This window comes from Aulonocara stuartgranti (genome assembly GCF_965226115.1).
Source record: "Aulonocara stuartgranti genome assembly, chromosome: 4".
Taxonomy (NCBI): Eukaryota; Metazoa; Chordata; class Actinopteri; order Cichliformes; family Cichlidae; genus Aulonocara; species Aulonocara stuartgranti.
This window is the reverse complement of record NC_138942.1, coordinates 16654567-16667286: the sequence shown is the minus strand read 5'-3', so window position 1 is coordinate 16667286 and position 12720 is coordinate 16654567. Positions and strand designations below refer to the sequence as shown.

The 12720-nt window shown below is 38.7% G+C and overlaps 1 protein-coding gene across 1 annotated transcript; it reads right to left on the bottom strand.

Annotated features, from left to right (window-relative positions):
• Window positions 1-3063: 3063 nt before the first annotated feature.
• LOC309704751 (sterile alpha motif domain-containing protein 9-like) lies at window positions 3064-11077 on the bottom strand. Its single transcript, XM_082530138.1, has 2 exons — window positions 11021-11077; window positions 3064-8311 (listed from the first exon to the last, which is right to left on the bottom strand). Exons 1-2 carry the CDS (start codon window positions 11049-11051, stop codon window positions 3681-3683), a joined length of 4662 nt encoding a protein of 1553 aa, XP_082386264.1. The 5' UTR covers window positions 11052-11077; the 3' UTR covers window positions 3064-3680.
• Window positions 11078-12720: the final 1643 nt, after the last annotated feature.

Below are 12720 nucleotides of genomic sequence, written 5' to 3'. Positions count from 1 at the left end.
CTACGTTCTGTTGTGTTACGGTTGCCATGGTTACAGGGCGACGCTCTCTCTCTCTCTCTGCGACTGTGTGTTTCCTGGGTGAGAGAGCGCCTTTTCGTTGTTGTTGTGCTAAGCTAACAGGCAGAATGCTACAAGCATAGCTCTAAAGAATGTAGCATCATGGGCAGTGTAGTCCGTGCTGCAGGGAGAATGGACTGCCATACACGTTATGGGTCTGTGAGCGCGAGGAGGAAGAAAAAGGGGAGTGGAAAGGTACGAGTTGTCATCGAGGAAAAACGGGAGCTGGAAGCATGTAAATATAATAATAACCACTGCAGCCAAGAAGAGTGCCTGAGGAGCCCAGTTGTAAGTAAGCTATTAAGACTCGACTGTACACCGTGTTCGTGTTTTCCTCCGAAAACAATAAGTTCTGTTGGAGCAGCCTTTCAACGCCTCTCTCTGTCTCTCTGTCAAGAAAAGTTGACCCACACAACAAAGTAAAGCTATTTTTCGGCTACGAGCCGACAGGGACCCCGCCGTATTAGTCAGAGGTCCCTTTACTACAGTTCGGAGTCGCGGACCTTCAGTAACAGTAATAAATCACACAGCAATAGTACATTCACGTTGTTGTAAAAAGCATGATAATATATTAAGTAATCCAAAGTATTCAGAATACGTTACTGTCATTGAGTAACGTAGCGGAATACGTTACAGAATACATTTTGGGGCATGTATTCTGTATTCTGTAATGGAATACATTTTAAAAGTAACCTTCCCAACACTGCGTACGAACCCTGAAGCACGTACAAACTCAAAAACACGTAAAAACCCCAAAACACGTAAAAACTCCAAAACACATAAAAACACGTACAAACTCCAAAACATGTAAAAACTCCAAAACATGTAAAAACACATACAAACTCCAAAACACGTACAAAAGACAACAGAAGTGCTCCAGGATGATAGGCGCAGTGTTGTGCTTTTGTTACCTAGTGGCTATACAAGCCAGCAAGTACCAACGACTGGATTTGGTATGTGGCAATAACAGGTAAATGAACTTTTTTTATTTTTATTATTTGACTATATATGAATGCTTGTGTATAAATACACAAACAATACACATATGCTTTCATGCTTTCAATTGTGTAATTTCAGTAATCTAGGTAGCTCTGTTTTGGAAGTTCAGTTCATGCTAGAAATGTGTTTTGGAGTTTGTACGTGCTTTTTGGAGTTTGTACGTGCTTTTTGGAGTTTGTACGTGTTTTGTCTAGGGGCCACCGCATATATTTATATATAAACATATATAAATAAAACCACTTTTTTTTACATTAGTAATTCCTTTTGTGCGTAATATTATTGTTAATAATAAATTAATTAAAGCAACAAAACAACCTGAAGAGCTGGTTCGGAGCCGAAAGAGCCGGCTCTTTTTAGTGAGCCGAACCGAAAGAGCCGGTTCTCTAAAAAGAGCCGGAAATCCCATCACTATACTGGGACAAAAGTGATCAAAATAGCAATAGTTTAGATGAAAAACAGAAACCAGATGGTTATCTTTTATCATTAAAAACATTAATTATATTTCATAAAATAATTATAACTTACCTCCAAATCTGTTTTCTGTATTGTACAAATGAGCAGTGGCAGTTACAACCCAAGTTCCAGAAAACATTGGGACATTATTAAAAAGGTGTATAAAAACAAAGTTTAATGATTTGCAAATCTCATAAACTCATATTTTATTCACAATAAAACATAGAAAACAAACAAAATATTTAAATTAGAATAACATAATGGGCACGACACAAGTCTTGAAAAGTAAGTGGCACTGAAAAGAGAAAGCTGGAGAAACATTTTGCAGCTAACTAGGTTCACTGGCAGCAGTAACATGACAAATATAAAAAGAGCATCTCAGAGTTTCTCAGAAGTATAGAAACCAGAGATTTACCAGTCTTAAAAACATATAAAAAAATTACAGAATAATGTTCCTCAATGCAGAAAATTTTAATTTGAGTATCTCCTCAAGCCCGTGATGTAATGGCATTGTCCCATTAAGTCTGCGTTATTAGGTGATATTTGTTCCACTGTGAAATAATTCTTTTAGTTTGAGCAGAACTGTAGAAGCTGAAACTGAAAAAAGAAGTTTAATGTATTTAGTTCATTATTATTATTTTTATATATTATAAGGACATAAAAATGCAGAACTGGTGTTTGATGTTTTCTTTTTTCTCACTGATGAAGTCTTTGCTTGTTTCATCACAATGATTGACCGTCAGAATCTCCAGCGAGTACATCTGTTCCTCTACATGTGTTTCGAGAAGACACGTCCCTTTCACAAAGACCGGCAAGTGTTTGGTGAAACACACTTTCATAGGTTGTATATGTTGCAGAGTTGCATTAATGTGACTCATTTTCATTCCAACAACACTGGAATTGTCTACAGCTTCTTTCCCACATGAACCCTCTGCAAAGCTTTGCCATTTCTGGAAGTTTTTCTCTGATTCACAGATGCAGATGATGTATTCATGACCTTCCATGTCTGTCAAAAACTCATAGAAGGTGTGCAAGAGTGGTTTCTCAACTGGTGATTATAATAGAAATATGACGTGGAATGTACCTTTTGGCAAAATCTGTTTACAGATCAAAGACACAGACTCTCGGAGTAAAGTCATTTTTGTTTTGATCCAAGTCAAAACAAAACAAAAAAAGCAAGAATGATAAGGCTTTGATAGAGATTATGAAAAAAATGCAATACATTTTGTTTTTTGGTACATTAACAGCTTCTAACTTCCATTTTTCCCCATTCTGATTTCCTTCAGGACCCACATTTTTTCTAAGATAGTTAACTCAAAGGTGCACAGTTCTTCATGTTACTTTTGCATTTATGCATCATGCAATAGACAAAACTTCTCACATACTTCATGAATTATCAGTCCCACACCCTCTGATGTAATGGAAGTTCATCTTCCAGTTAAGTCTGCATTAAAAGCTGACAGTTGTTCCAATGTTAAATCATAATTTTATTTTAAGCTGGAGTGGAGATATCAAATTGAGAAGAAATGTCAAAGAATCAACAACAGAAAATCATAAATGGAAAAAGAGTTTAATGTATTAATTTTTTCTCTTTTTCTTTACATGTTTTAAGAACACTTATAATGTAAAATGGAACACAATTTGACAACCATTGATATTGCTATGCATTCTGAATGGTTGCACGTTAGGTTTGCTTACATAAACATGTATAAGACACCTTGTAAAATCAGTGTACAAATGGTCAGCCAAGTATGAACTTCAGTCCTTCTAAACTATAAGTACAAACAGGAAAACAGAGGAATTCAAAAACAACCAGAACCCTAAAAAATTACATTTAACAAGCTAAGGAATACATTTGTATTAATTTGTAAATTCAGAGTAAATATATAATTTTTTTTCCTTTATATAGTACACTTAAAAAGAACAATTTTAAGCTGAAATGACCCCAAAGTGCTTTCTAGGTGAGGCCAATATTATAACAAAGCAAGTTCAGTTGTATTTTTAAGAACCTTAAATACCTTCACGAATATAATCATGTTTTAAGTTTTGTTTTTTGACCAACTGACTAACAGTCTAAAGCTTGTGGGTTTTTCAGTCATCATCCACAATCTTTTCTTTCCCTTTGGAGTAAGCTGGATTCTAGGCCCACGCTTCAGCAAGTTGACAACCAACTACTTTTTCACAAGGATGTTGCAGGCAACAGGGCCTCTAAAGGTGAACCCCAGGTAGAAGGTGATGTTTTCATTACTATGAGGCACTGAAGGTACATAGAGAGGCAGGATATTGAACTTCTTTTTCTTAGGACCTTCAAGATAAACCACACGATCTTCAGTCCACCCAGAAACCCGCTTCAGCATTGTGGCAATCTGTGGCATCTTCCATGCCTCACCACTAACCCACTTCATGCGTTTTTCAGTGACTGAGAACCACTTGGTGATTCTTTCAAACTTTTTCTTGTGAACAAACTTGTCCAATCCATTCCCATTGCCCAGAAAAAAATGGCTATAAATCCTTCTCTTCCGCTGAGGAATGTCTTTCATCTTGCTCCAGTAACCCTTTTCAAGGTGTTCAACTGCTGATTGTACAATTTCATATTTGGTTTCTTTCTCATGCTCTGTGTCGTCATCCTCTGGCCAGAATAGCAATGTAAGCAAGAACAGGGCATTTGGCAAACATTTCCTTTTATCAGATGGAAACTGACAACAAAGTGCTTGTAGATCTTTCAAATGAGCTACCTTGTGAGTTTGCGGTGACAGGCAGTTCAGAGAAATATGGGCCACAATGTAATTGACAATGTCCCTTTGACCGAATTTGGCTTTTAATGGATTACTGGGGTAGAGAGAAATTATATGCTCTAGAAGTTTTACTGCATCCCTCTGATCAGTTAGCTTGGAAAGGATGGATGTTATATTGCCGCCACCAAGATGATAGATGATCATGCGTTTTTGGAAAGGAGTGAGGTTGGCTGGGATTGCTTTACCATGCTGTAGGACTGCAGTGGAATACGCTTCACTGAAGTACTTTCCATACTCAGAGGATTTTTTTGCCAGCCATGTCAGTGGATGGCTTATTTTCTCCTCGGGACTTTCAGGTGTTTCTTCTTCATCTGCACCAATGTCTGTCTGGAAGTAACTCAGGTCCTCTGAAATCCACTCCAATGCATCCTGCATTGTCTTGTGAAGTTTTTTCAAACGGTTATGGAATGGTTCCCAAACATCTTCAACTTCCTCTGGGATGTAATCAGTTAACAGGTACTTCATACATTCTGCATGGCCATTGGATCTGTTTGCAAACACTTGTAATGAAGAAATCAGTTTGAGCAGGCTGCACCCAACCTCAACTTCGTGAAAAAATCCTGAAGTGTTGACATGTTCCATATCAGCATCAGCTGCTCTCTCACATTCTTGAAAACACTCAAGTGCTTTCAGTGCAGTTTCCACAGCATCTGCTGTGTTTTGCACCGTCTTTGGTACATTTTCAATTGCTTTACATTTTGCTTGGAACCATTTCTTATATACCTGTCCCTTTGTGTCAAGTATATAAGAGTTGTTGGGCAGCTGTTTAGCTGCTGTCTCTGCCCAGTGTTTAGCCTCTTCAAACTTTTCATAAGTATAATGAAGACGAGCAAGTTGTTGTGCAAAGAATGGATCATTATGGAAACGCTCGAATGCTTCCTTGAGCAACTCAATTGCTTTGTCCGGGCTTTTCTCATTTTCACACACATGCTCAATGAAAGGAGAGAAAAAGCTATCATATTTATCTCCTTTGCTTATCCTGGATCTCCGAATGAAAAGTTGTCTCAAAAATGTGAGATACTCATCCCTTCCAAATCTGTGCTCAAAGAGCACATCCTCGTGGAGCAAATCCATCGCCAAACTGCTTTGAGTTTGTTGGGGTCCCAGAAGTTGTTGAAGAATTTCTTTTGCAACAAGTGGGTGGATGATTCTGATTGATTCAATGTGCGTCTTGTCATCTCGAAGGTGCAAGAAGACTAGCTTAGCCTGATCACTTAGAGAGCTCTCAAACTCGTAGTGGCGAAACCTCTCCAAGTGGATCGTTAAGGCAAGCAAAGCTTCACAGTGCGATTGAGAGATGAAAGAGTTTTGAACATTTGTGTTCAGCAATGCTACATAGTGAATGAGTCGAGTGACAACAGAGTGACGGTCAATGTCTTGGAGCAGATGTTTCACAAACTGATGAACGTAAACCTCACTGAATCCTTCACTCATCAAAACAAATGTCAGAATGAATTGAGGTTCATATCTTTCCTCGAGTGCCTGCCGTTTTCCAGAAAACTTTCTCTTCTCTTGATCAGACAGTTTATGAGTGACAGACACATTCTGTAAAGGAGACTCCTTGCATCTTCTCTCTGGATCATGGGAGCGTCTGCAGCTCAACAAAATGAAACACAGGGTGCCATACTGGATTTGTTTAACATTAACTGCAACTTCTAATTCATTCCTGAGATCATCTAGATATTCTTTGTCTGAGTCTTCAGTGAGGAGCAGCACAGGAAGACATCTCTGTGGATCCTTTTCTTCATATTCTCTTAGTTCAACTGCATGTTGTGCAACAACAGAAACTGGATATGAGGGCTTCACAACCGCACACCTTAGACTTTTTCTGTTGTTCCACAGCACTTGTCTTGCCACAGTGCTTCCACCACTTCCTGGGTGATGGTAGATGTTTATGATATTCACTGGAGTCTGGTCTGCATTGTATTTCAAGGCATCGTTGAGAAGTTTGGAAGTATCGTGATAAGCATCTCTTTCAATGACCTCTCCAGCATATTTGTTCTCAGCAAGCCAGAAATTCAACCAGGTCACTCTCCCACCATGGTAGAACTGGCGCTCAATGTTTTCTTTTTTCTCATTGATGAATTCTTTGCATGTTTCATTGCAATGATTGACCGTTAGAATCTCCAGTGAGTACATCTGTTCCTCTACTTGTGTTTCAAGACGACATGTTCCTTTCACAAAGACCGGCAAGTGTTTGGTGAAACACACTTTCATAGGTTGTATATGTTGCAGAGTTGCATTAATGTGGCTCATTTTCATTCCAACAACACTGGAATTGTTTAGAGCTTCTTTCCCACATGAACCCTCTGCAAAGCTTTGCCACTTATGGAAGTTTTCCTCTGATTCACAGATGCAGATGATGTCTTCATGGCCTTCCATGTCTGTGAAAAACTCATAGAAGGTGTGCAAGAGTGGTTTCTCAACTGGTGATGTTAATAGGAATATGACCTGGAATGTACCTTTTGGCAAAATCTGTTTACAGATCAAAGACACAGACTCTCGGAGTAAAGTCATTTTTGTCTTGATCCAAGTCATTTCGTCACATGAAGTTTCATTTCCTTTGAAGTCAGTATGGCCATTGCAAAAGATCCAACTAGTTTGATCAAATAAATGCAGATGGTTTGTGAATTCTTTGATGCTTGTGCCAGTGGATATTCTGTAGCTTTGCAAAAAATGCATGTTTGCAGCACGGTACTCAAGGTATCTACTGCAAAGACCTGATATCTTTGAGTCTGGGTCAAAGTCAAACACGCAGAAAATATTCATGTTAATCAGCCAGTCAATGTTACAAAGGTCATCAGGTTTGAATTTGTTTGTTACGAGTATGAACCATTTTTCCTTTTCAATGAATTTCTTACCACTGGTCATCAGCATGGTGAGTTTCCTTCCAAGGTCTTGACACACTTCTGGAGCAATAAGGAAATGATTTTTTTCTGCTTCTTCTCTTTGAGCATCACGATCTTTGACTCTTTGGTAAAAGTCACTTAGGTCCTTGTCACTCACTGGCTCCGTTTTTGAACCCACTCTTCGCAAAATCATCTCTTTCTCATACTCTACTTTGTTTGCCGATTCTTTGAAATTTGGCAGACGGACTGCATACACTTTGTTCTTGACAATACTTATTAATGGCACAATGTCAACCTCTACCACATATCGCTTTTCTGTACTTTGTCGATCTATAACCTCAATGAACCTTGGCGGTCGCACACACTGGCGTATGTGCTCTTTGTCAGAGGAGAAACTCCTTTCAATGTAGTCCAAAGCATCGACATAAATATCCTTGTCTGTTACAGGGATACCAGTTATCTCACCGTGCACATATTCTCCATCCTCCTTGCTGTCCATCACACCAAAGTGTATTGTGCCATTTGATCTGATATTCATACAACCAGCTGCAAATTTAAGAACCTCTTTGGCAAACTTAGCTTGGAGTCTTGTGCGATCCAATGTAGCAGCTACAGCAAAAGACTTAAATTCGTGGCATGGCGATATCAGATTAAAAGCACCTGATTCAGGCTGCAGGATTCTGTGTTTCACATATAAAAAATCAATCCCTTCTTGATCAAATGGCCTTGGTTTACAGTCTTCCTTTGAGATTAACACACATTGTTCCTGAGAAGCGTGGTTCTCCTCAAAGACATCTTGTTCTGTCTCTGTAGTTTGTGCTGGAGGACCATCACTTACTGTTGAAAGAGACTGAACCAATTTCTGACTCCTCTTTTCCTCAAACTCAGTTCTTTTGGAACCAGTAGTTTTTTTCTTTTCTTGACATTTTTGCTGAGAGTTGATAAGCTCATCTCTTCTCTGAATAATCAAATGAGCAGGCCCTGACTTCATGTAGATTTTTGTTTTTAGAAAGTCCTCATTTAGTGCAAGTAGGATTTGTCCATTTACTTCTTCTTCATGGAGCTTTTCTATGTACTGTTCCTTCACTCCAATTGATCTTAGCCAGGTGCTTACTTCAGATTCAGTCCAATTCTTGGGTGACTGCTGAGGTGTGTCAGCTGCGAAAGGACAAAAAAGCAGAACAAAACATGAATTACCCTATGCATAAAAACATCAGTTAAATAATATGTGTGACAATAACTTTTTTTATTTATGACAAAAACTGACAATATATTATACTGCTTCTTTATTTTGAAATTCCTTGTATATTAAAACATTTTTTCGCCGTTCCGCCTAATCGCATTATGTATGTGGCGAGAGGCAAGCTGCATACACAGACATCCTTTTATAATAGCCCCTGTGCCATAGATGTGACATAGGCTTCATTCTATGAGAGGTAGCCCAGGACACAAAGAATTGGTTGCTTTTCCTAAACCCCTGAGTCCTGTTTAGCTAAATGCATAATGCGCAGACAGGACAAAGTGAATTAAGCCGCCTCTGGCTCTAATCAGCAAATGGCCGGTGGATGAAAAGCTGATAGCTCCAATGGTAGACTCCCTAACCTTAGACACAAAGGTAGGCTTAGGGCACAGAGCCACCTTTCTATAATTTGGGAAAAACTGCAGACAGGAACTGTGCATAGAGGTTCGCCTGGCCAAACCTCTATGCACAACTGGTGCACTATTTCTGTATTGAGTGCCCATTCTCCATAAAGAAGATCTGGAGAGCAGATCTGCAGCAGTTTTCAGTGCCTACCAGCCCAGTTAAATACAAGTTCTTAATGAGACCAGCTTTCTGTTGCGAAACAGAGCAACCATTTGACCTGCTTCAACACACCAAGTGTGTTGAAGCAGGTCAAATGGTTGCTCTGAACTGCTTCAACACACCTGGTGAAAACCCTTGGGGCAAGGGCCGATCCCAAATGGAGGGTTTGATATTTGTAGGCTATGCCCTGGAAGACAAACCTTAGGAATTTCCTGTGTGCTGGACTAAAGCTTATGTGGAAATCATTCTGTAGATGTGAACCAGTCACTCCATCAAATAGATCAAAACAGCACATTTTGTGTTAACATTCTAAATTTGTAGTTTCTGAGATGAGAATTGAGGGAGCGTAAATCCAGAATGGGACAGAATGAGGAAATATCTGGAATAAAAGTCTAGATTAATTTCCTCTTATTGCCCCTCGGCTAAAGAGAGAGGAGATTTTGCTCTCTAAAGCCTTTGTGGCTTCCCCTGTAGCAACTGAACCCACGCCACTGAAAGTGGGTAGTTTTGTTGCAAACTGTAGTCTGTAATCCCTGGCAACAGTTGTTAACACCCATGGATTGACTGCACATGCATCTCTGGCAGCTAATGGACCTGGGGGATGTCTCAGGTGACAGACTGACCTCCACTTTCAGATTTTTTTTGTAAACATCCTTGACTCTATGCCTGGCTGTGGCTGTGGTAGTGGCGTTTTTATTTATTTTTTTATCGCCCATAGAGGTCCAGAGAATAAGATCAGTGACGATAAATATCTCCACCCAAACTGTAGGAGTACCTTTATCCAGCAGGTGGCCCAAGTCCCGAAACAGCTCAGCCTGGTAGGCTGAGAGCAGGGGGAAGCAGTTTGAAGATGACTTTGAAGATGATGGAGAGGGGACAGCAGCACTAATACAGAACTGTCAGATTAGCATCTATAGGAATGTCTGAATTTAGCAGATTTAATGAGCTCTTTTGCCAACACTATATCTTCATTGTGCATTGATATTCTGCTTGTAAATAATGATATCTAACTATGTCACACATGGCTCAAGCCTTTTTAGATGTTTTTTTTGTTACTAATATTTGAATACACTTTGTGGGGAAAAAAAAGATGTAAGCCTGTGATTCTGAGCTTACAAACAACTGATCTTTTTTTCTCACAGGACAGCCACTGCAAATATATGCTTTACAGAAGATTATGTATATTATGTATATATATTATTTTTACTTTTGAAACTTTATGTACAATTTTCTAATAATACCTTTATGTGTATTGAGGTGTTTTCATAGTATTTTATTGCCTTTTCCTAAAAGAATGGTTTGAAAATTCCCCCACAACTTGTCATTTTCAGCTAATAATAAATCCTACTATATTAACAATACTTTATTAATAATAATAATAATAATGAATACCTACTATATTTTTGGTAATATAGTAGGTATTTATTCAACTAAAGAAGCTGTAACATTTAAAAGTTCTTAAGCCAGGAAGAAGGACAATATGGTGAAGATGTGAAGATGTCCATGTAAAGTGCATACATCTAAATATGTTTTAATCTGACTTAATTTTGTCATGTTAAGTTGGTGTAGTAGAGCAGTGGTACCGGTCGTTTGGTACCGGGCCCCGAGAGTTGAGGCTCAGGTGTGAAATTTATGGTTTTCAGGGTTTTTCAGAGTTTTTATTGTTAACTTGGTTTCCCTGGGTCTTTTCCCGTGTTTATGCGAAATGCTTACGCATTTTACTATAGCAACCAGAGAGCATGTTGTATTTATCCGTGACACCTTAAAGGCCGGTCGGTGAAAATATTGTCTGACATTAAACCGGTCCGTGGCGCAAAAAGGGTTGGGGACCGCTGTAGTAGAGGATGATGTTTGTACTAAAGCAGTTACCATAGCCCAGATTTAGCAAATAGTTAGTCATTTTCAGCTGTCTGGTTATTATACACTGATGATAAAGCCAGTTAAACATGGAATGTTTAAAACAACAAAATACAATTAGTCTACAGAAACCTAAAAGTATCATGTATGTAAAAAAAAAAGAAAAAAGAAAAAAAAGGGATCTCATAAAAACAAACTTCACTCACCCATGATTTCCTTTCTTGTTTTGTCACACATCAGTATTGGTTTTTACTTATCATCACATTCCATCTGTCAAAAAGAAAAACCGTCACATTAAGTCCTGTATTATTTTTGCTGGGTCATTTATGTTGTCAAATTTTATCATTAACTTTTGAAACTGGAACTGACTATAACTTTAGTAAATTTTATCTTTCCTGATAGAGTTATTGTACCAAATGTCTCCTGAATCCAATGCGAAATACTGTCAGATTTTACATTAGAATTTACACATTACAAATATTCAAGAATAGAGCTTACTGATATAGGATCTTTAAGGCAGAATACTAGAGAAAAAAAACTCACGCAGTGTTGTGTAATTTATTATTAGACACTAATGTATAGTATAAGGTGCATGTTAACCTTCATCTGATGAACATATTTTGCATTCATGGACTACCAAAGGTAATTAATGTCGTCTAAGAAAACATAGATTATTATTATTTTTGCTACTTTTTGTTTCTTTACATATTTTGTCAACCAAAAATCTGTACTAGTTTTCATTTGCATTTTAATGATGAACTAATCTGGGTCATTTAGACTCCAATATAAAATAACTGAAATAAAAACACAACCAGGCAGCCCAGAGTCAAAATCTATCCAGTGTGCTGGGTCTACCCCGAGGCCTTCTCACAGTGGAACATTCCTGACAGACGGAAGGGGTTCGGACGTCTGATCGGACGTCCGAACCCCTTCAACTGGCTCTTTCCAATAAAGAGGAGCAGCAGCTATACTCTGAGCCTTTCCCGAATGACCAAGCTCCTCGTCCTATCTCTAAGCTAACTGCTGTCGCTTTTGTCTGCAGTCTCATTCTTTCAATCACTATCCACAACTCATGATCATTGGTAAGGGTAGGAATGTAGATGGACTGTAAATCGACTGTTTCCCGCTCGCACTTCACCACCGCAAACCAGTACAGTGTTGCTACTGATGCTGCACTAGTCTGTCTGCCAGTTACCCAGCTCTCCCCTCAGCCTCCCCTCACTGGTAAACAAGACCTTAAGAAACTCTGCTTGGGGCAGCAACTCATTCGCAACGCACACTTCGCCCTTTTCCCAACTAAGAGCAATGGCTGCAGATTTGGGGCTGTCGATTCTGTTCACAAACACTTCACACTCAGGTGACACTGTGACCACTAATCTCTCCAACCTCTACTTCCTGTCTGCGCCTAGAAATTTTCAGTTCATTTTAATTCTATTCTATTGAAATAGCATCAAAATCACACCAACAATGGTTAACTAAGAGGCACAGAGAGTGGAGTGTTGAAGGTAAATTGCTACGCACCATCTGATATCCTCTGATATCCTCGTGTCGGTGTTGTTCCCACGTCATCATAATAAATGTTGTGTCAAGTTTCAACATTGCAAGTGACCAATCACATTGTTGTGACGTCATACTTTTGCGACTTTGGAAAAAAACGCCTTAAAAAAAAAAACAAAAAAAAAAGAATCTACTTAACGTGCGTAGTGATGGGATTTCCGGCTCTTTTTAGAGAACCGGCTCTTTCGGCTCGACTCACTAAAAAGAGCCGGCTCTTTTGGCTCCCAACGGGCTCTTCAAGTTGTTTTGTTGCTTTAATTAATTTATTATTAACAACAATATAAAATTGTGCACAAAATGAATTCCTAATGTAAAAAACAACTCTGTTTTTATTTATATGTGTTTATAT

What these genes read in the sequence shown, in the direction of transcription:
- LOC309704751 (XM_082530138.1), bottom strand. Translation starts at nt 11,051, where the DNA reads ATGTGTGACAAAACAAGAAAGGAAATCATGG. An exon ending in AACAAGAAAGGAAATCATGG is followed by an intron (nt 8,312 to 11,020) that starts GTGAGTGAAGTT and finishes GTCCTTTCGCAG; the next exon opens with CTGACACACCTCAGCAGTCA.